Genomic DNA, 27,705 nt, shown 5'->3' with positions numbered 1-27,705 from the left:
CAATGTTTATTTTCACAGCTGTTCAATAAATATGTTTCGCGCTCAATAATTTTCGGAAATAAATGCACATTAACGAACTTCTGAACTTGCAATTCCATCAAGGCGTAAAAGTTTAACTTGTAAATCACTTGTGCAGCAAAAAAACGCAATCTACTATCGTTCTTGGACCAATGAAACGTTACTTCTTTATTTGAGTTTGCATTTGGCAAAAGGTCATCACGCGGTCAAACTTTTATGAAAAAGAATTTATTGCCCATTCATTGGCGCAAAACAAAACCGGAGATAGCCAGCAATAGCTGAATTTCGGCACTGGAAACTTCTGAAAAAATGTTACGTCATAACTAACCACTGAAATCATATTTGGCAAACTCATGAATTATTGCGTCACGTTAATTAGATTCAGAAAACATTACTAATAAATTTGTTAAACAACTGCGGTAAATTAAAACACCAAAATTTATTTTAACTCCAAAAGTGCAATTTTTCCCCAAATTCATGCCGCAATTGATAACAAAGTATTTTTTTATGGTATCACTTTTCATGACATGGTCGTTAGTGCGTGACCAAATTTCCACAAAAAGCTTGTCAACAAACATTTTTTGACAAATCTCCACGTTTACATGTGATTTTATGGATTCCTTTTATTCTATGTTTAAATAAATCTCTGTCTGCCTTATCAAGTAACAACACAAACATAATAAAGAGATATTTTACACAATGCAAAACAACACTGACCGATCTAGAAGAAAACTTTATTCACGCCAAAAACATGCAACAGAATTTTGAACACAAGCGAAAACATACAAAATAGGATCAACTAAAATAGGACATTTCATTTACTGGATGCATGCCTTCTACAAAACACATCTTCTATTAAAACTATTTCAGCAACCTTACTGTCTGAGGCGATGCAATGTCAAATGTTTTCAAGCAGGAAGGTTTGTGAAATCAAGGGACACACTAATGAACATATACAGCAATTAGGCTACAAATACAAAGTAGAAACAACTTAAACAATTGGTGCAGAAAACATAGGGGTTTATATCTACATAAGTTAGCCTGTTTGAATCAAAACATAAAAATAACAGCTTGAATTCAAATGTAACATGTCTTATCTTATGTTACCTTCTGAGACCAACACATTACACCCAAAATCAAAAACGGAAAGACACAATCCCACTATACGCACACATGGCTTATAGAGTGTAAATTTGTAAAGTATATTCTATGACCGGCTTCAATCAAACAGCTTTGAAAACCTACAGTGAAGAAAAAGGTGCAAAAACCAGGGGTTTCCGTACTTTGCCATAACACAAAACACTTGCTGTAAAAAAATTGCATACCCGACACATTAAACCATCAATGCTCTAGTGGATAATCTTGAAAATACCATATAAAAGTGTGTGTGTGTGTGTGGGGGGGGGGGGGGGGGGGGGACAAAGAAAATAATCCATCAGTAAATCCAAGCTATGACTCAAATGTTGGTATGTATGTGTCCTTCTGCTACTGTGCAAGCCTGAAATAAGAATACAAAAAGACATTTAGAAATGAAATCAAAGTTTAAAATGTATATGTGGCTTTGCCAAGCATATACTGGTCAAAAATATTTAGCCCCAAGGGTCAGCCTACACTTGCCTAAGAAAATTGGTTTCCAGGCCAAACATAAACAGCTTAGCAATGTCACTTAGTTGTTTTTAGAAACTAACACTGCCTATTACTTAGGTGAAATATATACGTCTAAATAAAACAGTGGACGACTTCAGACTTGTCAAAGTTTTTAGTCTGTCACATATTTGTAAAGTTAAATCCCAACATCCCACCTTTCCCTTGTGTAATTTATCTCCCATTTCCCCAGTTCAGGTAAAGGTTTGTTGCTTAATAACCCTGACTCATCGTTGGACAAATGCTTAGTCACTCACTTTGACAACAATGACTCATCAGTATTTTGTTGCTCAGCATCTGAAAAAGCAATTGTAAGTTCTTAAAAAACCAAACAAAATAAATACAAACCAGCAAAATGCATAAAAATGTTGACACTTCTTTAAAAATTAAATTTGCATAATGAAGTTTGTACTGATGTGTGTAATAAGAAAAACAATAAAGGAATCATAGTAAAAAAAAGTGTATTCTGAATGTCAATAAATATGATAATAATAACAAGTCAAACCAGCCAAACCAGTAGTCATTCTGTTTAAATCAAGGAACAAAAATCAAGATACAAAAAATTTGTTATTTTGGAAAACATAAATAATATCTTTCTTAATGCAGGATATTTTCTGGGATCATTACCAAAGCAACTCTGCAAACACCTCAACTAACGGACAAATCATTTGGAAATTTGCTGCAATGCACATTACCTGGATTGTTGTGAAATGTCAAAGTTGAAGGGTCGTCAAACTCATCACTGAACGGGATGTCAACATTACTAGGATGCGTCGAATCATCGATTATTTCTACTGTAAACTAGTCGTTTGTAGCAAAATACAAGGTTTTATTCAAATCTGGACTTCCAGACATGGAGGTGGCACCTTTCTGGGTTTGTTTGAGCTCTTCTGTCACCCGATGGCTAAATGTCCGCCCAAATATGCAACTGTCGGCAGATGCAGAGATTAAGTGAGAGTTGTGGTCGAAAGTGAGAGCAACCGCTACCTCTGAATGCCGGCTGATCATGCAAACACAATCTCCTGCGAGACAAACAAAAGATTCTTGTTAAAAATGTTAATTGGAAAAACAGTTGCAAATACATTAAAGCAATTTAAAAACTGATGCAGAAAAAAATGCAAACTTGTAAAAGGCCAGTATTGTGAAATTCCTAACATGAGTAAATTTGCTAGACATACATTTAGTCATTTGACATGAATAAAACATGTTTGATTGAATTAAGTGGAAATACTTATTAGTACTGCATAACTGCAAATTGCTTTTCAATTTTCTCATCAAATGCAAACCAACACCGACCTGTGGTGTACGGGAGGACATAGATGTTTTTATCAACACACGAGGTTGCAACAAGCGTTTTGCACCGAATATGTCATATTCAGTTAAATTGCAGCTGCACGCAACTAGCACTGAATCATCGATGAATAAAATCCACAGTTAGAATGGCTGGGTTTAAAATTTTGTGGATTTGCTTACTCAACAGTGTCCATGTCAGCCATCGAGTGTTTCTCAATGTAATGTTGTTCTCAACTGATGTCAGTTGTAGTAGTAGAGAGACTTGTCTGTTCCACAGCTCATTAGTCGAAACTGTAATTATAAATCTGATTTAGACCAAGAATTGTCAGCATCAAGATTAAACAACTATGCTCTCTGTTAAACAACATAATGATTAGAAAAGGATTAGAAATTCTAGAATTGAAACAACTATTCTAGAATACCTAGTTATACTAGTTTCAACTTCCCTACATGACAGTTTACCCCATAATCTCGGTTTGCAAACTTCACAGCCGTGACGGCAGCAGAATGATCAGCTATAGTGTTGGACGGAATATAATCATCAGTAAACATGTGAACACATCGATCTCTACTCGCACTTCCAAGCATCGAACCACAGTGAGAATAATCCATGCTTAATATATCCCCGTCATGTGAAGAAATAAATGATATCCTCTTAAACGTCATAAGGTCGTACACACTAAAAACAAATGATTGGTTGTCATAAAAAACGCAACACTACTTAGTCTTAAGGATTACAAAAGAACAAATCAAAAATAACAACTTAAAACCAAATTCCAAATTTACTGTGGCTTGGAAAAACAAGCTAAAATAGGTGCAGCCTGGAAACCAGCGATTAAATTACTGATGCATATTTATGATAAAGAGTGTTGAAATTGTATGCAGAATTCCCTAATGTGCCCAGACATAAAGATGACTACAAATTAAATTAGGAAGTATGTTGAATACATACTGCTGGATACTCCCAGTCCTGTCGCCAACCGCATGTGTTTGCCGTCATTATGAACAGAAATGCAACGTGCTTCAACCGATGTTTTAGTGTCCGTGGAGTGTTTCTCCATACTTTCCAATAGAATTGTGTGTTTCAGAACCTACAAATATTTAATAACTAACTTATTGCTCGTTCAATATATATATCCTACAAACAGCCACAATATATAAGGTGTTTGGTCTTTGATTTTCCAAATCCTGACTCTGCTGTCATTTGAACATGAAACAAAACAGCTGACTCAGCACAATCAACAAGAGTCTGCAAAAAACACCATAAGGAAGAAACTATTATTACATGTAAACAGGGTTTTGTGCCCCAGTGATTTAAATCAGTGGCAAAAACAAAACAAGAATTTGACTAAATAAATTAAATCAGAAAGACTTTTCTGAATTTGGTTTACATTTATAATTCCACTGTTATAATTAGAGTGGAGCAGATAATTTACACTCATGAGACATGAATACAGCAACTGACGTTACAACATTTCATTCATTTTCAGCCACTGCTGATGATATTTGAATAGTTATAGTGTGTCTATTGACATAAGCTTATATCCTTTTTGTTATGAATTATGTTATGATCTCCATGGATGTGAGGGGTACAGAAACTGACTATGCTTTTTTGAGCACATTCAACATTTAAAAAAAATAAATCACTAAAAAATGATCAGTCACTGTTTTTCAGTATTTTGGATATCCAAAAGCAGTGTGTCCCAATTAATAACATTTATTGTTTACAATTGTCTTTTGTGATGAAATATAATTTTTTTAGTAATGTAACTTCAATATATGTATGTTACAAAGACAAACCTTGATATCCCAGACACACAGCTGTGAAACCTGGAAACTGAAGTGACATTTGGTTTTTCAAAATCCATCACATCAGTTATAACAAGTGAGTGATCAGAAAATACAAGATGCAGCCACATGTTGTAGACATCTACTGACATCGCAAGCAGTTCATAACCTCTGCAAAAATCCAATTGTAAGTTCAAAATAATTAATGTAAAAATATATATATTAAACAATATGCATGGATCTGTTCATAAATTTAGTCATAAAAATAAAAGCTCAAATAGATGTAAATGCAACATGGTTTATTATTTTATAACTGCTTCTGCAAATGCTCATGCCCACATCAGTGATATTGAGGCAAGTTGCTTTTTATATCTATTTGGGCCGTTATTTTTCTCATTAAATATGTACAAATTTTGAAACTAACTTCTACCAAAATACGACTTCTTATCATGTAGCACAGGCCAAAGCACGATTTTGTCTTTGATCTTCATAATTTTGCGACAAAACGACCAAAAACAGTCTCAACTTTAAAGATAAAATTTTTCGCCACATCTGTTTACAAACAGCTGATCGCTGATGACGCAATGTTTATTTTCACAGTTGTTCAATAAATATGTTTCGCGCTCAACATTTTTCGAACATAAATGCATATTAACGAACTCCTGAACTTGCTATTCCATCGAGGCGTAAAAGTTTAACTTGCAAATCACTTTTGCAGCAAAAAGAAGCGATCTACTATCGTTCTTAGGCCAATGAAACGGCACTTCTTTATTTGAGTTTGCATTCGGCAAAACGTCATCACGCGATCAATTTAAAAAAAATGAATTTATTACCCATTGATTGGCACAAAACAAAATCGGACATAGCAAGCAGTAGCTCAATTTCGGCACTGGAAACTTCTGGAAAATTTTTACGTCATAACTAAACACTGAAATCATATTTGCCAAACTCATGAATTATTGCGTCACGTTAATTAGATTCAGAAAACTTCACTAATAAAGTTTTTGAACAATTTCGGCAAATTAAATCACAAAATATTATTCTAACTCCAAAACTGCAATTTTTTCCCCAAATTCATGCCGCAATTGATAACAAAGTATTTTTTTGGTATCACTTTTCATGACATTGTCATTAGTGCGTGACCAAATTTCCACAAAAAGCTTGCAAACAAACACTTTTGACAAATCTCAACGGTTACATGTGATTTTATGGACTCCTTTTATTCTATGTTTAAATCAATCTCTATCTGCCTTCTCAAGAAACAACGCAAACATAATCAAGAGATACTTTACAAAATGCAAAACAACACTGATCAATCTAGAAGAAAACTTTATTCAGGCCAAAAACATGCAACAGATTTTGAACACAGGCGAAAACATACAAAATAGTATCGACTAAAAAATTACATTTCATTTACTGGAAGCATGCCTTCTACAAAACACACCTTCTATTAAAACTATTTCAGCAACCTTACTGTCTGAAGCGATGTAATGTCAAATATTTTCAAGCAGGCAGGTTTGTGAAATCAAGGGACACACTAATGAACATATACAGCAATTAGGCTACAAATACAAAGTAGAAACAACAATTGGTGCTGAAAGGATAGGGGTTTGTATCTACATAAGTTAGCCTGTTTGAATCAAAACATAAAAATAACGGCTGGAATTTGAATGTAAGATGTCTTAATAAATGTTACCTTCTGAGACCAACACATTAACCCAGAAATGAAAAACGGAAAGACACAATCCCAGTACTATACTCACATGTGGCTTAAAGAGTGCAAATCTGAAAGTATGTTTTATGACGGGTTTCAATTACACAGCTTTAAAACTTACAGCGAAGAAAAAGATGCGGAACCCCAGGGTTTAGCATATGTATCCTTCGGCTACTTTGCACGCCTGTAATAACAATACAAAAAGACATTTAGAAGTGAAATCAAAGTTTAAAATGCACATGTGGCTTTACCAAACTTATAGTTCTCAACAATATTTTGTGGCAAGTGTCAGCTACACTTGACCATGAAAATTTGTTTCCGGGCCAAACATAAACAGCACAGCAATGCAGGCTAGTTATAAACAACAAAATTATGTATGCCATTCTGGTCTATCACCCCTGGTTAAAAAGATGTCACGATGACAAAAAACCCACTATCATGGTAATTGATCATTTGCAAAAAAGTTACCTAAAACCATTGCTTTTTTAATGTCCCTATAGAGCAAAACCAAATACCGTATAAATGTAGGGGTGCATTCACGAAGGAAAGAATCTGTCAGTAAATCCAAGCTATGATTCAAATGTCGGTATGTATGTGTCCTTTGGCGACTTTGCACGCTTGTAATAAGAACACAAAAAAACATTTAGAAGTGAAATCAAAGTTTAAAATGCACATGTGGCTTTACCAAGCTTATAGTTCTCAACAATATTTTGTGGCAAATGTCAGCTACACTTGACCATGAAAATTTGTTTCCGGGCCAAACATAAAGAGCACAGCAATGCAGGCTAGATATAAACAACAAAATTATGTATGTCATTCTAGTCTATCACCCCTGGTGAAAAAGATTTCATGATGACAAAAAACTCACTATCATGGTAATTGATCATTTGCAAAAAAGTTGATACCTAAAACCATTGCTTTTTTAATGTCCTTATAGAGCAAAACCAAATACCATATAAATGTAGGGGTGCATTCACGAAGGAAAGAATCTGTCAGTAAATCCAAGCTATGATTCAAATGTCGGTATGTATGTGTCCTTTGGCGACTTTGCACGCCTGTAATAAGAATACAAAAAAACATTTAGAAGTGAAATCAAAGTTTAAAATGCACATGTGGCTTTACCAAGCTTATAGTTCTCAACAATATTTTGTGGCAAATGTCAGCTACACTTGACCATGAAAATTTGTTTCCGGGCCAAACATAAACAGCACAGCAATGCAGGCTAGATATAAACAACAAAATTATGTATGTCATTCTAGTCTATCACCCCTGGTGAAAAAGATTTCATGATGACAAAAAACTCACTATCATGGTAATTGATCATTTGCAAAAAAGTTGATACCTAAAACCATTGCTTTTTTAATGTCCTTATAGAGCAAAACCAAATACCATATAAATGTAGGGGTGCATTCACGAAGGAAAGAATCTGTCAGTAAATCCAAGCTATGATTCAAATGTCGGTATGTATGTGTCCTTTGGCGACTTTGCACGGCTGTAATAAGAATACAAAAAAACATTTAGAAGTGAAATCAAAGTTTAAAATGCACATGTGGCTTTACCAAGCTTATAGTTCTCAACAATATTTTGTGGCAAATGTCAGCTACACTTGACCATGAAAATTTGTTTCCGGGCCAAACATAAACAGCACAGCAATGCAGGCTAGATATAAACAACAAAATTATGTATGTCATTCTAGTCTATCACCCCTGGTGAAAAAGATTTCATGATGACAAAAAACTCACTATCATGGTAATTGATCATTTGCAAAAAAGTTTATACCTAAAACCATTGCTTTTTTAATGTCCTTATAGAGCAAAACCAAATACCATATAAATGTAGGGGTGCATTCACGAAAGAAAGAATCTGTCAGTAAATCCAAGCTATGATTCAAATGTCGGTATGTATGTGTCCTTTGGCGACTTTGCACGCTTGTAATAAGAATACAAAAAAACATTTAGAAGTGAAATCAAAGTTTAAAATGCACATGTGGCTTTACCAAGCTTATAGTTCTCAACAATATTTTGTGGCAAATGTCAGCTACACTTGACCATGAAAATTTGTTTCCGGGCCAAACATAAACAGCACAGCAATGCAGGCTAGATATAAACAACAAAATTATGTATGTCATTCTAGTCTATCACCCCTGGTGAAAAAGATTTCATGATGACAAAAAACTCACTATCATGGTAATTGATCATTTGCAAAAAAGTTGATACCTAAAACCATTGCTTTTTTAATGTCCTTATAGAGCAAAACCAAATACCATATAAATGTAGGGGTGCATTCACAAAGGAAAGAATCTGTCAGTAAATCCAAGCTATGATTCAAATGTCGGTATGTATGTGTCCTTTGGCGACTTTGCACGCCTGTAATAAGAATACAAAAAAACATTTAGAAGTGAAATCAAAGTTTAAAATGCACATGTGGCTTTACCAAGCTTATAGTTCTCAACAATATTTCATAACGACTCAATCAATAGTACTGCAAAATTTCAGCCCAATCCAAGAATGTTTAAAATTTTGACCACTAGAGGTATTTTGAGCATAGTACACTTTGGGGACTTATGGGGTAAATGTTAGGACCACAGGGTTGAACACAACAATCAACACCTATAAATGGCATACTATACAAGAAATCCAAATTTCAGCCAATTCTGACACTGTTTGAAAACTCACCCATTTTAGGAGGTTAGCGGGGTAAATACTGGGGTTATCGACAAAAACAAAGTGGGATGCACATCCACATGAATATATCTACCATCTGTGTAAATTTTAGCCAAATCCATCAAACATTTGATGGAAAAACAAGTCGGACAAACTTTGGGTAAAAACACCCATTTTAGGGGCCTAGCGGGGTAAATACTGGGGTTATCAACAAAAACAAAGTGGGATGCACATCTACATAACTATATCTACAATCTGTGCAAATTTCAGCCAAATCCATCAAACATTTGATGGAAAAACGAGTCAGACAAACTTTGGAAAGAAAAAAAAGAAAAAAAAACAAACATTTTGAGTAAAATCAATATGTGTCCCCTTCAGGGAAGGGGACCCATAATGATGACAAAAAACTTACTATCATGGTAATTGATCATTTGCAAAAAAGTTGATACCTAAAACCATTGCTTTTTTAATGTCCTTATAGAGCAGTGGTTCTCAAAGTATGGGTCGCGACCCAATCATGGGTCGCGCAGGGTCAAAAAATGGGTCGCGCTATGGTGGTTCAATTCTGTCCAAACAAACTATTACTGCATTAAGTAAACACAAACGAATTTACTTAATGTTGTAGTAGTAAAGTGCCCTCACTCGACCACGTTGCACAGTGAAATGAACTAATCATTGCAACATACTGACAATAGCGTTCAGATTTTTGCTGTTAAGCACATGGCGATTGTTACGTCATGGAACGGGAAATAAAAGTTAATCATGCAAAACTGAGCGCGGAGATGTACCAGTTAGCGTTTGAGGATGAGTAAGTATTCGTACACAGAAACATTTTTAGATTTGGGGTTCACTTCTATCAATGATCATGGTGCTGCAAATCCACAATATGTGTTGTGTTATGTAGTATTGTCGAATCGAACTCGTTAAACCTGCAGCCATTTTGAAATGGGCAGACTCATATGCGGCGACAAAGTGGCCTCGAAATTGTTACATTGTTTGATGTTTGAGGCTTGGGTCGTGAGATGTTCATAAAACTCAGATTTGGGTCGCGGTCAAAAAAGTTTGAGAACCACTGTTAGAGCAAAACCAAATACCGTATAAATGTAGGAAATGTAGGGGTGCATTCACGAAGAAAAGAATCTGTCAGTAAATCCAAGCTATGATTCAAATGTCTGTATGTATGTGTCATTTGGCGAATTTGCACGCCTGTAATAAAAATACAACAAGACATTTAGAAGTGAAATCAAAGTTTTTTCACAGCAAACAGAAAAACTGAGTCAACGGCAGACAACGTTTCCAAGTTAAATTGAAACTCAAACTTTTGGAATATTATTCCAAAAACGACTTACCAAACGATTTTGTCTTTGATCTTCATAATTTTGCGACCAAACGACCAAAAACAGTCTCAACTTTTAACATAAAAATTTTCGCCACATCTGTTTACAAACAGCTGATCGCTGATGACGCAATATTTATTTTCACAGTTGTTCAATAAATATGTTTCGCGCTCAACATTTTTCGAACATAAATGCACATTAACGAACTCCTGAGCTTGCTATTCCATCCAGGCGTAAATGTTTAACTTGCAAATCACTTTTGCAGAAAAAAGACGCACTACTATCGTTCTTAGGCCAATGAAACGGCACTTCTTTATTTGAGTTTGCATTCGGCAAAACGTCATCACGCGATCAATTCAAAAAAAAAAAGAATTTATTACCCATTGATTGGCACAAAACAAAATCGGACATAGCAAGCAGTAGCTCAATTTCGGCACTGGAAACTTCTGGAAAATTTTTACGTCATAACTAAACACTGAAATCATATTTGCCAAACTCATGAATTATTGCGTCACGTTAATTAGATTCAGAAAACTTCACTAATAAAGTTTTTGAACAACTTCGGCAAATCAAAACACAAAATATTATTCTAACTCCAAAAATGCAGTTTTTTCCCCAAATTCATGCCGCAATTGATAACAAAGTATTTTTTTGGTATCACTTTTCATGACATTGTCACTAGTGCGTGACCAAATTTCCACAAAAAGCTTGTAAACAAACATTTTTGACAAATCTCAACGGTTACATGTGATTTTATGGATTCCTTTTATTCTATGTTCAAATCAATCTCTATCTGCCTTCTCAAGAAACAACGCAAACATAATCAAGAGATACTTTACAAAATGCAAAACAACACTGACCGATCTAGAAGAAAACTTTATTCACGCCAAAAACATGCAACAGATTTTGAACACAGGCGAAAACATACAAAATAGTATCGACTAAAAAATTACATTTCATTTACTGGAAGCATGCCTTCTACAAAACACACCTTCTATTAAAACTATTTCAGCAACCTTACTGTCTGAGGCGATGTAAAGTCAAATATTTTCAAGCAGGCAGGTTTGTGAAATCAAGGGACACACTAATGAACATATACAGCAATTAGGCTACAAATACAAAGTAGAAACAACAATTGGTGCTGAAAGGATAGGGGTTTGTATCTACATAAGTTAACCTGTTTGAATCAAAACATAAAAATAACGGCTGGAATTTGAATGTAAGATGTCTTAATAAATGTTAACTTCTGAGACCAACACATTAACCCAGAAATGAAAAACGGAAAGACACAATCCCAGTACTATACTCACATGTGGCTTAAAGAGTGCAAATCTGAAAGTATGTTTTATGACGGGTTTCAATTACACAGCTTTAAAACTTACAGTGAAGAAAAATATGCGGAACCTCAGGGTTTAGCATATGTATCCTTCGGCTACTTTGCACGCCTGTAACAAGATGACAAAAAGACATTTAGAAGTGAAATCAAAGTTTAAAATGCACATGTGGCTTTACCAAGCTTATAGTTCTCAACAATATTTTGTGGCAAGTGTCAGCTACACTTGACCATGAAAATTTGTTTCCGGGCCAAACATAAACAGCACAGCAATGCAGGCTAGTTATAAACAACAAAATTATGTATGCCATTCTAGTCTATCACCCCTGGTTAAAAAGATGTCACGATAACAAAAAATTCACTGTCATGGTAATTGATCATTTGCAAAAAAGTTGATACCTCAAACCATTGCTTTTTTAATGTCCTTACAGAGCAAAACCAAATACCATATAAATGTAAGGGTGCATTCACGAAGAAAAGAATCTATCAGAAATCCAATCTATGATTCAAATCTCTGTATGTATGTGTCCTTTGGCGACTTTGCACGCCTGTAATAAGAATACAAAAAGACATTCAGAAGTGAAATCAAAGTTTAAAATGCACATGTGGCTTTACCAAGCTTATAGTTCTCAACAATATTTTGTGGCAAGTGTCAGCTACACTTGACCATGAAAATTTGTTTCCGGGCCAAACATAAACAGCACAGCAATGCAGGATAGTTATAAACAACAAAATTATGTATGCCATTCTAGTCTATCACCCCTGGTTAAAAAGATGTCACGATGACAAAAAACCCACTATCATGGTAATTGATCATTTGCAAAAAAGTTGATACCTAAAACCATTGCTTTTTTAATGTCCCTATAGAGCAAAACCAAATACTGTATAAATAAAGGGGTGCATTCACGAAGGAAAGAATCTGTCAGTAAATCCAAGCTATGATTCAAATGTCGGTATGTATGTGTCCTTTGGCGACTTTGCACGCCTGTAATAAGAATACAAAAAGACATTTAGAAGTGAAATCAAAGTTTAAAATGCACAGGTGGCTTTACCAAGCTTATAGTTCTCAACAATATTTTGTGGCAAGTGTCAGCTACACTTGACCATGAAAATTTGTTTCCGCCCAAACATAAACAGCACAGCAATGCAGGCTAGTTATAAACAACAAAATTATGTATGCCATTCTAGTCTATCACCCCTGGTGAAAAACATTTCATAATGACAAAAAACTCAATATCATGGCAATTGATCATTTGCAAAAAAGTTTATACCTAAAACCATTGCTTTTTTAATGTCCTTATAGAGCAAAACAAAATACCGTATAAATGTAAGGGTGCATTCACGAAGAAAAGAATCTGTCAGAAATCCAATCTATGATTCAAATCTCTGTATGTATGTGTCCTTTGGCGACTTTGCACGCCTGTAATAAGAATACAAAAATACATTCAGAAGTGAAATCAAAGTTTAAAATACACATGTGGCTTTACCAAGCTTATAGTTCTCAACAATATTTTGTGGCAAGTGTCAGCTACACTTGACCATGAAAATTTGTTTCCGGGCCAAACATAAAGAGCACAGCAATGCAGGCTAGTTATAAACAACAAATTATGTATGCCATTCTACTCTATCATCCATGGCAAAAAAAGATTTAACTAGAAAGGTGGCTTAGCACATATTGCCCTTGCATATATACTGTAACCTATTTTAAAACATAAATATATTTCCTTTGCTTATTTTGTATTGGGTCCCATATTAGCCATCATCATTTGTAACTTTATTAGTTTCTGCAGGCAAAAACTAATGGGTCCCCACACATGCAAAGTTGAAAATAATGCAATTCAAGAGATAACCCTGAGGAAGTCGGGTGTTGTATGGTAAAACACAGCGATCGGCACTGGGCTTAAATAATAATACTATGTAGAATACAAACTATAAAATTAGATTCACCCCAGATATTGTTTGAAGTATGTCCTATTTAACGTTTTAAAAAACTGACCCTTTTTAGGGGGCTAGTAGGGCAACTAATTGCGTTCGACACACAAACTAAAAAATATATAAAAACCATAATGACTCAATCAATAGTACTGCAAAATTTCAGCCCAATCCAAGAATGTTTAAAATTTTGACCACTAGAGGTATTTTGAGCATAGTACACTTTGGGGACTTGTGGGGTAAATGTTAGGACCACAGGGTTGAACACAACAATCAACACCTATAAATGGCATACGGCATACTATACAAGAAATCCAAATTTCAGCCAATTCTGACACTGTTTAAAAACTCACCCATTTTAGGAGGTTAGCGGGGTAAATACTGGGGTTATCGACAAAAACAAAGTGGGATGCACATCCACATAACTATATCTACCATCTGTGTAAACTTCAGCCAAATCCATCAAACATTTGATGGAAAAACGAGTTGGACAAACTTCGGGGGGGAAATACCAGTTTTAGGGGGCTAGCGGGGTAAATACTGGGGTTATCAACAAAAACAAAGTGGGATGCACATCTACATAACTATATCTACCATCTGTGTAAACTTCAGCCAAATCCATCAAACATTTGATGGAAAAACGAGTCGGACAAACTTTGGGAAGAAAAAGAAAGAAAAAAAGAGAAAAAAAAACAAACATTTCGAGTAAAATCAATATGTGTCCCCTTCAGGGAAGGGGACCCATAATGATGACAAAAAACTTACTATCATGGTAATTGATCATTTGCAAAAAAGTTGATACCTAAAACCATTGCTTTTTTGATGTCCTTATAGAGCAGTGTTTCTCAAAGTATGGGTCGCGACCCAATCATGGGTCGCGCAGGGTCAAAAAATGGGTCGCGCTATGGTGGTTCAATTCTGTCCAAACGAACTATTACTGCATTAAGTAAACACAAACGAATTTACTTAATGTTGTAGTAGTAAAGTGCCCTCACTCGACCACGTTGCACAATGAAATGAACTAATCATTGCAACATACTGACAATAGCGTTCTGATTTTTGCTGTTACGCACATGGCGATTGTTACGTCATAGAACGGGAAATAAAAGTTAATCATGCAAAACTGAACGCGGAGAAAACTAGAAGGGTGGCTTAGCACATATTGCCCTTGCACATACACTATGATCTATTTTAAAACATAAATATAATTCCTTCACTTATTTTATATTGGGTCCCATATTTGCCACCGTCTTTTAAAACGTTAGTTGTTTCTGCAGGCAGAAACTCATGGGTCCCCACACATGCAAAGTTGTAAATACTGCATTTCAAGAGATAACCATAAGAAACTTTGGTGTTGTAAAGTAAAACACTGTGATTGGTACTAGGATTAAATAGTCATGCTATGCAAAGTTCAAACTATACAAATCGACTCAATTCAAGCATTGTTTAAAGTTTGTCTAGTTTAAAACAAAGAAGTAAAACACAACAATCGATACCTATAAATGGCATAACATTTCCAACAATTGTGCACTGTTTAAAAACTCACCCATTTTAGGGGGCTAGCAGGGTGACTATTGGGGCTACAGGGTTTAACACAACAATCGTCATTTGTAAATGGCAAATTGTACAAGCTATCCAAATTTCAGCCAATTCCGACCCTGTTTAAAAAATTTATCCTTTTTAGGGGGCTAGTGGGGTAACTGATGGGGCTACAGGGTTTAACACAACAATCATCATTTGTAAATGGCAAATTGTACAAGCTATCCAAATTTCAGCCAAATCCAACCCTGTTTAAAAATTCACCCATTTTAGGGGGCTAGTGGGGTAAATGCTGGGGCTACAGGTTTTAACACAACAATCATCAATTGTAAATGGCAAATTATACAAGCTATCCAAATTTCAGCCAATTCCGACCCTGTTTAAATATTCACCCATTTTAGGGGGCTAGTGGGGTAACTGATGGGGTTCTTCACCCTAATGTTGAAAATATGAAACTGCAATGACCCAAACAACAATCCTGTAAAATTTTGTCCAAATTGGCCAATGTTTCAATTTCGACCACTAGGGGGCGTTTTAACCAACAACCGTAATAACTTATGACGTCACAAGATGACCCAAACAACAATCCTGTAAAATTTTGTCCAAATTGGCCAATGTTTCAATTTTGACCACTAGGGGGCGTTTTAACAAACAACCCTAATGACTTATGACGTCACAAGGCTGTGAACAACCCCCTTGACTGCTATCCGCAAACACGTTCACCAAGCAATCCTTAAACATAAGTACCATATGTAGTTGTCTTTATAACATCACACAAAACTAACGTTTGTGGTGCGCACAAACCACATTTTACATTTTGGGGGCTAGCGGGGTAAATACTGGGGTTATCATGACAAACGAAGCAGATGGCACATCTACACAACTATATCTACCATCTGTGAAAGTTTCATCCAAATCCATCAAACATTTCAGGGCAAAATGGGGTGGACAAACTTCAGGGAAGAAAAAAAAAAAGAAGAAAAAAAAAGAAAAAAAAAAAAAAGAAATCGAGTAAAATCAAGATGTGTCCCCTTCAAGGAAGGGGACCCATAATTATGTATGCCATTCTAGTCTATCACCCCTGGTTATAAAGATGTCATGATGACAAAAAACTCAATATCATGGTAATTGATTATTTGCAAAAAAGTTGATACCTAAAACCATTGCTTTTTTAATGTCCTTATAGAGCAAAACCAAATACCGTATAAATGTAAGGGTGCATTCACGAAGAAAATAATCTGTCAGTAAATCCAAGCTATGATTCAAATGCCTGCATGTATGTGTCCTTTGGTGACTTTGCACGCCTGTAATAAGAATACAAAAAGACATTCAAAAGTGAAATCAAAGTTTAAAATGCACATGTGGCTTTACCAAGCTTATAGTTCTCAAGAATATTTTGTGGCAAGTGTCAGCTGCACTTGACCATGAAAATTTGTTTCCGGGCCAAACATAAACAGCACAGCATTGCAGGCTAGTTATAAACAACAAAATTATGTATGCCATTCTAGTCTATCACCCCTGGTTAAAAAGATGTCACGATGACAAAAAATTCACTATCATGGTAATTGATCATTTGCAAAAAAGTTGATACCTAAAACCATTGCTTTTTTAATGTCCTTATAGAGCAAAACCAAATACCGTATAAATAAAGGGGTGCATTCACGAAGGAAAGAATCTGTCAGTAAATCCAAGCTATGATTCAAATGTCGGTATGTATGTGTCCTTTGGCGACTTTGCACGCCTGTAATAAGAATACAAAAAGACATTTAGAAGTGAAATCAAAGTTTAAAATGCACAGGTGGCTTTACCAAGCTTATAGTTCTCAACAATATTTTGTGGCAAGTGTCAGCTACACTTGACCATGAAAATTTGTTTCCGCCCAAACATAAACAGCACAGCAATGCAGGCTAGTTATAAACAACAAAATTATGTATGCCATTCTAGTCTATCACCCCTGGTGAAAAACATTTCATAATGACAAAAAACTCAATATCATGGCAATTGATCATTTGCAAAAAAGTTTATACCTAAAACCATTGCTTTTTTAATGTCCTTATAGAGCAAAACAAAATACCGTATAAATGTAAGGGTGCATTCACGAAGAAAAGAATCTGTCAGAAATCCAATCTATGATTCAAATCTCTGTATGTATGTGTCCTTTGGCGACTTTGCACGCCTGTAATAAGAATACAAAAATACATTCAGAAGTGAAATCAAAGTTTAAAATACACATGTGGCTTTACCAAGCTTATAGTTCTCAACAATATTTTGTGGCAAGTGTCAGCTACACTTGACCATGAAAATTTGTTTCCGGGCCAAACATAAAGAGCACAGCAATGCAGGCTAGTTATAAACAACAAATTATGTATGCCATTCTACTCTATCATCCATGGCAAAAAAAGATTTAACTAGAAAGGTGGCTTAGCACATATTGCCCTTGCATATATACTGTAACCTATTTTAAAACATAAATATATTTCCTTTGCTTATTTTGTATTGGGTCCCATATTAGCCATCATCATTTGTAACTTTATTAGTTTCTGCAGGCAAAAACTAATGGGTCCCCACACATGCAAAGTTGAAAATAATGCAATTCAAGAGATAACCCTGAGGAAGTCGGGTGTTGTATGGTAAAACACAGCGATCGGCACTGGGCTTAAATAATAATACTATGTAGAATACAAACTATAAAATTAGATTCACCCCAGATATTGTTTGAAGTATGTCCTATTTAACGTTTTAAAAAACTGACCCTTTTTAGGGGGCTAGTAGGGCAACTAATTGCGTTCGACACACAAACTAAAAAATATATAAAAACCATAATGACTCAATCAATAGTACTGCAAAATTTCAGCCCAATCCAAGAATGTTTAAAATTTTGACCACTAGAGGTATTTTGAGCATAGTACACTTTGGGGACTTGTGGGGTAAATGTTAGGACCACAGGGTTGAACACAACAATCAACACCTATAAATGGCATACGGCATACTATACAAGAAATCCAAATTTCAGCCAATTCTGACACTGTTTAAAAACTCACCCATTTTAGGAGGTTAGCGGGGTAAATACTGGGGTTATCGACAAAAACAAAGTGGGATGCACATCCACATAACTATATCTACCATCTGTGTAAACTTCAGCCAAATCCATCAAACATTTGATGGAAAAACGAGTTGGACAAACTTCGGGGGGGAAATACCAGTTTTAGGGGGCTAGCGGGGTAAATACTGGGGTTATCAACAAAAACAAAGTGGGATGCACATCTACATAACTATATCTACCATCTGTGTAAACTTCAGCCAAATCCATCAAACATTTGATGGAAAAACGAGTCGGACAAACTTTGGGAAGAAAAAGAAAGAAAAAAAGAGAAAAAAAAACAAACATTTCGAGTAAAATCAATATGTGTCCCCTTCAGGGAAGGGGACCCATAATGATGACAAAAAACTTACTATCATGGTAATTGATCATTTGCAAAAAAGTTGATACCTAAAACCATTGCTTTTTTGATGTCCTTATAGAGCAGTGTTTCTCAAAGTATGGGTCGCGACCCAATCATGGGTCGCGCAGGGTCAAAAAATGGGTCGCGCTATGGTGGTTCAATTCTGTCCAAACGAACTATTACTGCATTAAGTAAACACAAACGAATTTACTTAATGTTGTAGTAGTAAAGTGCCCTCACTCGACCACGTTGCACAATGAAATGAACTAATCATTGCAACATACTGACAATAGCGTTCTGATTTTTGCTGTTACGCACATGGCGATTGTTACGTCATAGAACGGGAAATAAAAGTTAATCATGCAAAACTGAACGCGGAGAAAATTATGTATGCCATTCTAGTCTATCACCCCTGGTTATAAAGATGTCATGATGACAAAAAACTCAATATCATGGTAATTGATTATTTGCAAAAAAGTTGATACCTAAAACCATTGCTTTTTTAATGTCCTTATAGAGCAAAACCAAATACCGTATAAATGTAAGGGTGCATTCACGAAGAAAAGAATCTGTCAGTAAATCCAAGCTATGATTCAAATGCCTGCATGTATGTGTCCTTTGGTGACTTTGCACGCCTGTAATAAGAATACAAAAAGACATTCAAAAGTGAAATCAAAGTTTAAAATGCACATGTGGCTTTACCAAGCTTATAGTTCTCAAGAATATTTTGTGGCAAGTGTCAGCTGCACTTGACCATGAAAATTTGTTTCCGGGCCAAACATAAACAGCACAGCATTGCAGGCTAGTTATAAACAACAAAATTATGTATGCCATTCTAGTCTATCACCCCTGGTTAAAAAGATGTCACGATGACAAAAAATTCACTATCATGGTAATTGATCATTTGCAAAAAAGTTGATACCTAAAACCATTGCTTTTTTAATGTCCTTATAGAGCAAAACCAAATACCGTATAAATGTAGGGGTGCATTCACGAAGAAAATAATCTGTCCGTAAATTCAAGCTATCATTCAAATGTCGGCATGTATGTGTCCTTTGGCGACTTTGCACGCCTGCAATAAGAATACAAAAAGACATTTAGAAGTGAAATCAAAGTTTACAAGACACATGTGGCTTTACCAAGCTTATAGTTCTCAAGAATATTTTGTGGCAAGTGTCAGCTACACTTGACCATGAAAATTTGTTTCCGGGCCAAACATAAACAGCACAGCAATGCAGGCTAGTTATAAACAACAAAATTATGTATGCCATTCTAGTCTATCACCCTTGATGAAAAAGATTTCATGATAACAAAAAACTCACTATCATGGTAATTGATCATTTGCAAAAAAGTTTATACCAAAACCATTGCTTTTTTAATGTCCTTATAGAGCAAAACCAAATACCGTATAAATGTAAGGGTGCATTCACGAAGAAAAGAATCTGTCAGAAATCCAAGCTATGATTCAAATGTCTGTATGTATGTGTCCTTTGGCGACTTTGCACGCCTGTAATAAGAATACAAAAAGACATTTAGAAGTGAAATCAAAGTTTAAAATGCACATGTCGCTTTAACAAGCTTATAGTTCTCAACAATATTTTGTGGCAAGTGTCAGCTACATTTGACCATGAAAATTTGTTTCAGGGCCAAACATAAACAGCACAGCAATGCAGGCTAGTTATAAACAACAAAATTATGTATGCCATTCTAGTCTATCACCCCTGGTGAAAAAGATGTCACGATGACAAAAAACTCACTATCATGGTAATTGATCATTTGCAAAAAAGTTGATACCTCAAACCATTGCTTTTTTAATGTCCTTATAGAGCAAAACCAAATACCATATAAATGTAGGGGTGCATTCACGAAGAAAAGAATCTGTCAGTAAATCCAAGCTATGATTCAAATGTCTGTATGTATGTGTCCTTTGGCTACTTTGCACACCTGCAATAAGTATACAAAAAGACATTTAGAAGTGAAATCAAAGTTTAAAATGCACAGGTGGCTTTACCAAGCATATAGTTCTCAAGAATATTGTGAGGCAAGTGTCAGCTACACTTGACCATGAAAGTTTGTTTCCGGGGCAAACATAAACAGCACAGCAATGCAGGATAGTTATAGGCAACAAATTATGTACACCATTCTAGTCCAATGCTCTTCAACCGGTGTGCAAGATGCACCAAAACATGCATGGGGTGCACCAGTACGAAAAGGTATACAAGGGTGCATCACAAACTTTTAATGAACGATTAATATTTGACTTACAAGATATTAGAAAAAAGATGTAGGTTTCAACTCATGTACAACACCAAGGTAAACTTTTTCCATGGTTTATACCTGTGTCCAGTTTGATAGTGTCTGTGTTACATTCGGGTGATGTTTGGATATCGAGTGATGATTTTTTCACCAATGTTTCATAGAAAATTTGCGAACATATGCTTGGATTTATTTGACAAAATGATATGCATAACAATTTTTCATATCGCTTTTATCTCAGTTTACCTTCTAAGTAAACAGGGTGCATGAGTTCGTCACAACAACTTCAAAGGTTCACAACACCAAAAAAGATTGAAGAGCACTGTTCTAGTCTATCACCCCTATGAAAAACATTTCATAATGACAAAAAACTCACTATCATGGTAATTGATCATTTGCAAAAAAGTTGATACCTAAAACCATTGCTTTTTTAATGTCCTTATAGAGCAAAACCAAATACCGTATAAATGTAAGGGTGCATTCACGAAGAAAAGAATCTGTCAGAAATCCAAGCTATGATTCAAATGTCTGTATGTATGTGTCCTTTGGCGACTTTGCACGCCTGTAATAAGAATACAAAAAGACATTTAGAAGTGAAATCAAAGTTTAAAATGCACATGTGGCTTTAACAAGCTTATAGTTCTCAACAATATTTTGTGGCAAGTGTCAGCTACATCTGACCATGAAAATTTGTTTCAGGGCCAAACATAAACAGCACAGCAATGCAGGCTAGTTATAAACAACAAAATTATGTATGCCATTCTAGTCTATCACCCCTGGTGAAAAAGATGTCACGATGACAAAAAAACTCACTACCATGGTAATTGATCATTTGCAAAAAAGTTGATACCTAAAACCATTGCTTTTTTAATGTCCTTATAGAGCAAAACCAAATAGCGTATAAATGTAAGGGTGCATTCACGAAGAGAAGAATCTGTCAGTAAATCCAAGCTATGATTCAAATGTCGGTATGTATGTGTCCTTTGGCAACTTTGCATGCCTGCAATAAGAATAAAAAAAGACATTTAGAAGTGAAATCAAAGTTTAAAATGCACATGTGGCTTTACCAAGCTTATAGTTCTCAAGAATATTTTGTGGCAAGTGTCAGCTCCACTTGACCATGAAAATTTGTTTCCGGGCCAAACATAAACAGCACAGCAATGCAGGCTAGTTATAAAAAACAAAATTATGTATGCCATTCTAGTCTATCACCCCTGGTGAAAAAGATGTCACGATGACCAAAAATTCACTATCATGGTAATTGATCATTTGCAAAAAAGTTGATACCTAAAACCATTGCTTTTTTAATGTCCTTATAGAGCAAAACCAAATACCGTATAAATGTAAGGGTGCATTCACGAAGAAAAGAATCTGTCAGAAATCCAAGCTATAATTCAAATGTCTGTATGTATGTGTCCTTTGGCGACTTTGCACGCCTGCAATAAAAATACAAAAAAACATTTAGAAGTGAAATCAAAGTTTAAAATGCACAGGTCGCTTTACCAAGCTTATAATACTCAAGAATATTTTGTGGCAAGTGTCAGCTACACTTGACCATGAAAATTTGTTTCCGGGCCAAACATAAAGAGCACAGCAATGCAGGCTAGTTATAAACAACAAAATATGTATGCCATTCTAGTCTATCACCCCTGGTTAAAAAGATTTTATGATGACAAAAAAACAAATATCATGGTAATTGATCATTTGCAAAAAAGTTTATACCTAAAACCATTGCTTTTTTAATGTCCTTATAGAGCAAAACAAAATACCGTATAAATGTAGGGGTGCATTCACGAAGAAAAGAATCTGTCAGTAAATCCAAGCTATGATTCAAATGTCTGTATGTATGTGTCCTTTGGCGAATTTGCACGCCTGTAATAAAAATACAAAAAGACATTTAGAAGTGAAATCAAAGTTTTTTCACAGTAAACAGAAAAACTGAGTCATCGGCAGACAACGTTTCCAAGTTAAATTGAAACTCAAACTTTTAGAATATTATTCCAAAAACGACTTACCAAACGATTTTGTCTTTGATCTTCATAATTTTGCGACCAAACGACCAAAAACACTCTCAACTTTTAAGATAAAAATTTTCGCCACGTCTGTTTACAAACAGCTGATCGCTGATGACGCAATGTTTATTTTCACAGTTGTTCAATAAATATGTTTCGCGCTCAACATTTTTCGAACATAAATGCATATTAACGAACTCCTGAACTTGCTATTCCATCGAGGCGTAAAAGTTTAACTTGCAAATCACTTTAGCAGCAAAAAGACGCACTACTATCGTTCTTAGGCCAATGAAACGGCACTTCTTTAGTTGAGTTTGCATTCGGCAAAACGTCATCACGCGATCAATTTTAAAAAAACAGAATTTATTACCCATTGATTGGCACAAAACAAAATCGGACATAGCAAGCAGTAGCTCAATTTCGGCACTGGAAACTTCGGTAGATACTTTAACACCAAAAACTAGCGGCACTGGAGTCCGGTTCACTTTAGGTCAAATGACAAATAGTTTATGTTAGTTTATACGTGTTGTTTGAAGTATAATAATGCAAGTGTTTCTGTAGTGCAGTGGAAAAAACAATGCCTCATGCGCAAAATTTTTGGGTTCAAATCCCGTTTAGTTTTTATCTTTTTTTTTCTTTATTTTGCAGACTTGTAGAAATGCCGGCGGTTAGGGCTATTCGGGTCAGGTGAAGGTTTAAAATCATAAATAACGTTAAAAACAAGCATTTTCAAACATTTGACCTGACGTTACCTTCTTGACCTAAAGTGAACCGGACTCCAGTGCCGCTAGTTTTTGGTGTTATAGTATCTACCGGAAACTTCACGAAAAATTTTACGTCGTAACTAAACACTGAAATCATATTTGCCAAACTCATGAATTATTGCGTCACGTTAATTAGATTCAGAAAACTTCACTAATAAAGTTTTTGAACAACTTCGGCAAATTAAATCACAAAATATTATTCTAACTCCAAAAGTGCAATTTTTTCCCCAAAATCATGCCGCAATTCATAACAAAGTATTTTTGTGGTATCACTTTTCATGACATTGTCATTAGTGCGTGACCAAATTTCCACAAAAAGCTTGTAAACAAACATTTTTCACAAATTTCAACGGTTACATGTGATTTTATGGACTCCTTTTATTCTATGTTTAAATCAATCTCTATCTGCCTTCTCAAGAAACAACGCAAACATAATCAAGAGATACTTTACAAAATGCAAAACAACACTGACCGATCTAGAAGAAAACTTTATTCACGCCAAAAACATGCAACAGATTTTGAACTAAGGCGAAAACATACAAAATAGTATCAACTGAAAAATTACATTTCATTTACTTGAAGCATGCCTTCTACAAAACATACCTTATATTAAAACTATTTCAGCAACCTTACTGTCTGAAGCGATGCAATGTCAAATGTTTTCAAGCAGGCAGGTTTGTGAAATCAAGGGACACACTAATGAACATATACAGCAATTAGGCTACAAATACAAAGTAGAAACAACAATTGGTGCTGAAAGGATAGGGGTTTGTATCTACATAAGTTAGCCTGTTGGAATCAAAACATAAAAATAACGGCTGGAATTTGAATGTAAGATGTCTTAATAAATGTTAACTTCTGAGACCAACACATTAACCCAGAAATGAAAAACGGAAAGACACAATCCCAGTACTATACTCACATGTGGCTTAAAGAGTGCAAATCTGAAAGTATGTTTTATGACGGGTTTCAACTACACAGCTTTAAAAACTTACAGCGAAGAAAAAGATGCGGAACCCCAGGGTTTAGCATATGTATCCTTCGGCTACTTTGCACGCATGTAATAAGATGACAAAAAGACATTTAGAAGTGAAATCAAAGTTTAAAATGCACATGTGGCTTTACCAAGCTTATAGTTCTCAACAATATTTTGTGGCAAGTGTCAGCTACACTTGACCATGAAAATTTGTTTCCGCGCCAAAAATAAACAGCACAGCAATGCAGGCTAGTTATAAACAACAAAATTATGTATGCCATTCTAGTCTATCACCCCTGGTGAAAAAGATTTCATGATGACAAAACACTCACTATCATGGTAATTGATCATTTGCAAAAAAGTTGATACCTAAAACCATTGCTTTTTTAATGTCCCTATAGAGCAAAACCAAATACCGTATAAATGTAGGGGTGCATTCACGAAGAAAAGAATCTGTCAGAAATCCAAGGTATGATTGAAATGTCGGTATGTATGCGTCCTTTCGCGACTTTGCACGAATGCAATAAGAATACAAACAGACATTTAAAAGTGAAATCAAAGTTTAAAATGCACATGTCGCTTTACCAAGCTTATAGATCTTAAGAATATTTTTTGTGGCAAGTGTCAGCTGCACTTGACCATGAAAATTCGTTTCCGGGCCAAACATAAACAGCACCGCAATGCAGGCTAGTTATAAACAACAAAATTATGTATGCCATTCTAGTCTATCACCCCCGGTGAAAAAGATTTCATGATGACAAAAAACTCACTATCATGGTAATTGATCATTTGCAAAAAAGTTGATACCTAAAACCATTGCTTTTTTAATGTCCTTATAGAGCAAAACCAAATACCGTATAAATGTAGGGGTGCATTCAGAAGAAAAGAATCTGTCAGTAAATCCAAGCTATGATTCAAATGTCTGTATGTATGTGTCCTTTGGCTACTTTGCACACCTGCAATAAGAATACAAAAAGACATTTAGAAGTGAAATCAAAGTTTAAAATGCACAGGTGGCTTTACCAAGCATATAGTTCTCAAGAATATTGTGAGGCAAGTGTCAGCTCCACTTGACCATGAAAATTTGTTTCCGGGGCAAACATAAACAGCACAGCAATGCAGGATAGTTATAGGCAACAAATTATGTACACCATTCTAGTCCAATGCTCTTCAACCGGTGTGCAAGATGCACCAAAACATGCATGGGGTGCACCAGTCCGAAAAGGTATACAAGGGTGCATCACAAACTTTTAATGAACCATTAATATTTGACTTACAAGATATTAGAAAAAAGATGTAGGTTTCAACTCATGTACAACACCAAGGTAAACTTTTTCCATGGTTTATACCTGTGTCCAGTTTGATAGTGTCTGTGTTACATTCGGGTGATGTTTGGATATCGAGTGATGATTTTTTCACCAATGTTTTATAGAAAATTTGCGAACATATGCTTGGATTTATTTGACAAAATGATACGCATAACAATTTTTCATATCGCTTTTTATCTCAGTTTACCTTTTAAGTAAACAGGGTGCATGAGTTCGTCACAACAACTTCAAGGGTTCACAACACCATAAAAGATTGAAGAGCACTGTTCTAGTCTATCACCCCTATGAAAAACATTTCATAATGACAAAAAACTCACTATCATGGTAATTGATCATTTGCAAAAAAGTTGATACCTAAAACCATTGCTTTTTTAATGTCCTTATAGAGCAAAACCAAATACCGTATAAATGTAGGAGTGCATTCACGAAGGAAAGAATCTGTCAGTAAATCCAAGCTATGATTCAAATGTCGGTATGTATGTGTCCTTTGGCAACTTTGCATGCCTGCAATAAGAATAAAAAAAGACATTTAAAAGTGAAATCAAAGTTTAAAATGCACATGTGGCTTTACCAAGCTTATAGTTCTCAAGAATATTTTGTGGCAAGTGTCAGCTACACTTGACCATGAAAATTTGTTTCAGGGCCAAACATAAACAGCACAGCAATGCAGGCTAGTTATAAACAACAAATTATGTATGCCATTCTAGTCTATCACCCCTGGTGAAAAAGATGTCACGATGACCAAAAATTCACTATCATGGTAATTGATCATTTGCAAAAAAGTTGATACCTAAAACCATTGCTTTTTTAATGTCCTTATAGAGCAAAACCAAATACCGTACAAATGTAGGGGTGCATTCACGAAGAAAAGAATCTGTCAGAAATCCAAGCTATGATTCAAATGTCGGTATGTATGCGTCCTTTGGCGACTTTGCACGAATGCAATAAGAATACAAACAGACATTTAAAAGTGAAATCAAAGTTTAAAATGCACATGTCGCTTTACCAAGCTTATAGATCTTAAGAATATTTTTTGTGGCAAGTGTCAGCTGCACTTGACCATGAAAATTCGTTTCCGGGCCAAACATAAACAGCACCGCAATGCAGGCTAGTCATAAACAACAAAATTATGTATGCCATTTTAGTCTATCACCCCCGGTGAAAAAGATTTCATGATGACAAAAAACTCACTATCATGGTAATTGATCATTTGCAAAAAAGTTGATACCTAAAACCATTGCTTTTTTAATGTCCTTATAGAGCAAAACCAAATACCGTATAATGTAGGGGTGCATTCACAAAGAAAAGAATCTGTCAGAAAATCCAAGCTATGATTCAAATGTCTGTATGTATGTGTCATTTTGCGACTTTGCACGCCTGTAATAAAAATACAAAAAGACATTTAGAAGTGAAATCAAAGTTTTTTCTTAGTAAACTGAAAACTGAGTCATCGGCAGACAATGTTTCCAAGTTAAATTGAAACTCAAACTTTTAGAATATTATTCCAAAAACGACTTACCAAACGATTTTGTCTTTGATCTTCATAATTTTGCGACAAAACGACCAAAAACAGTCTCAACTTTTAAGATAAAAATTTTCGCCACGTCTGTTTACAAACAGCTGATCGCTGATGACGCAATATTTATTTTCACAGTTGTTCAATAA

General features: G+C 35.2%; 2 protein-coding genes across 14 annotated transcripts in view; both read right to left on the bottom strand.

Moving 5' to 3' along the window:
- Nucleotides 1–2,252: 2,252 nt before the first annotated feature.
- On the bottom strand, nucleotides 2,253–4,921 carry LOC145238618 (mitogen-activated protein kinase-binding protein 1-like). Of its 3 annotated transcripts, none has more exons than XM_080101847.1 (5): nucleotides 4,756–4,921; nucleotides 3,908–4,204; nucleotides 3,418–3,634; nucleotides 2,959–3,246; nucleotides 2,253–2,684 (listed from the first exon to the last, which is right to left on the bottom strand). In XM_080101847.1, the coding sequence occupies exons 3-4, from the start codon at nucleotides 3,619–3,621 to the stop codon at nucleotides 3,196–3,198; spliced, it is 255 nt and encodes an 84-aa protein (XP_079957973.1). In that variant the 5' UTR covers nucleotides 3,622–3,634; nucleotides 3,908–4,204; nucleotides 4,756–4,921; the 3' UTR covers nucleotides 2,253–2,684; nucleotides 2,959–3,195. The 3 variants fall into 3 exon arrangements, with proteins under 3 accessions (XP_079957973.1, XP_079957975.1, XP_079957974.1); XM_080101848.1 differs by having other exon boundaries at nucleotides 2,255–2,684; nucleotides 3,136–3,246; XM_080101849.1 differs by lacking the exon at nucleotides 4,756–4,921 and having other exon boundaries at nucleotides 3,908–4,613.
- A 1,134-nt stretch (nucleotides 4,922–6,055) lies between these two features.
- Nucleotides 6,056–27,705, bottom strand: part of LOC145238616 (uncharacterized) — a 31,826-nt gene continuing 10,176 nt past the window's right edge. The window contains exons 3-9 of one of the 11 annotated variants that reach the window (XM_080101841.1): nucleotides 27,316–27,417; nucleotides 25,567–25,668; nucleotides 22,730–22,832; nucleotides 20,546–20,648; nucleotides 20,110–20,211; nucleotides 19,674–19,776; nucleotides 19,291–19,339 (exon numbers count right to left, since the gene is read on the bottom strand). In XM_080101841.1, the coding sequence (XP_079957967.1) occupies nucleotides 20,636–20,648; nucleotides 22,730–22,832; nucleotides 25,567–25,668; nucleotides 27,316–27,417 (320 nt within the window). In that variant the 3' untranslated portion in view covers nucleotides 19,291–19,339; nucleotides 19,674–19,776; nucleotides 20,110–20,211; nucleotides 20,546–20,635. Of the gene's footprint in view, nucleotides 6,642–11,320; nucleotides 11,903–16,947; nucleotides 17,003–17,335; nucleotides 17,438–19,236; nucleotides 19,340–19,673; nucleotides 19,777–20,109; nucleotides 20,212–20,545; nucleotides 20,649–20,969; nucleotides 21,187–21,529; nucleotides 21,961–22,308; nucleotides 22,397–22,729; nucleotides 22,833–25,566; nucleotides 25,669–27,315; nucleotides 27,418–27,705 lie in introns of those variants that run through there. The other 10 variants (XM_080101839.1, XM_080101836.1, XR_013862150.1 and 7 more) reach the window with 10 other exon arrangements.

Source organism: Phallusia mammillata, chromosome 7 (assembly GCF_965637545.1).
Source record: "Phallusia mammillata chromosome 7, kaPhaMamm4.hap1.1, whole genome shotgun sequence".
Taxonomy (NCBI): domain Eukaryota; kingdom Metazoa; phylum Chordata; class Ascidiacea; order Phlebobranchia; family Ascidiidae; genus Phallusia; species Phallusia mammillata.
Note: the sequence above shows the minus strand (reverse complement) of the source record. Positions and strands in the feature narration are given on the sequence as shown.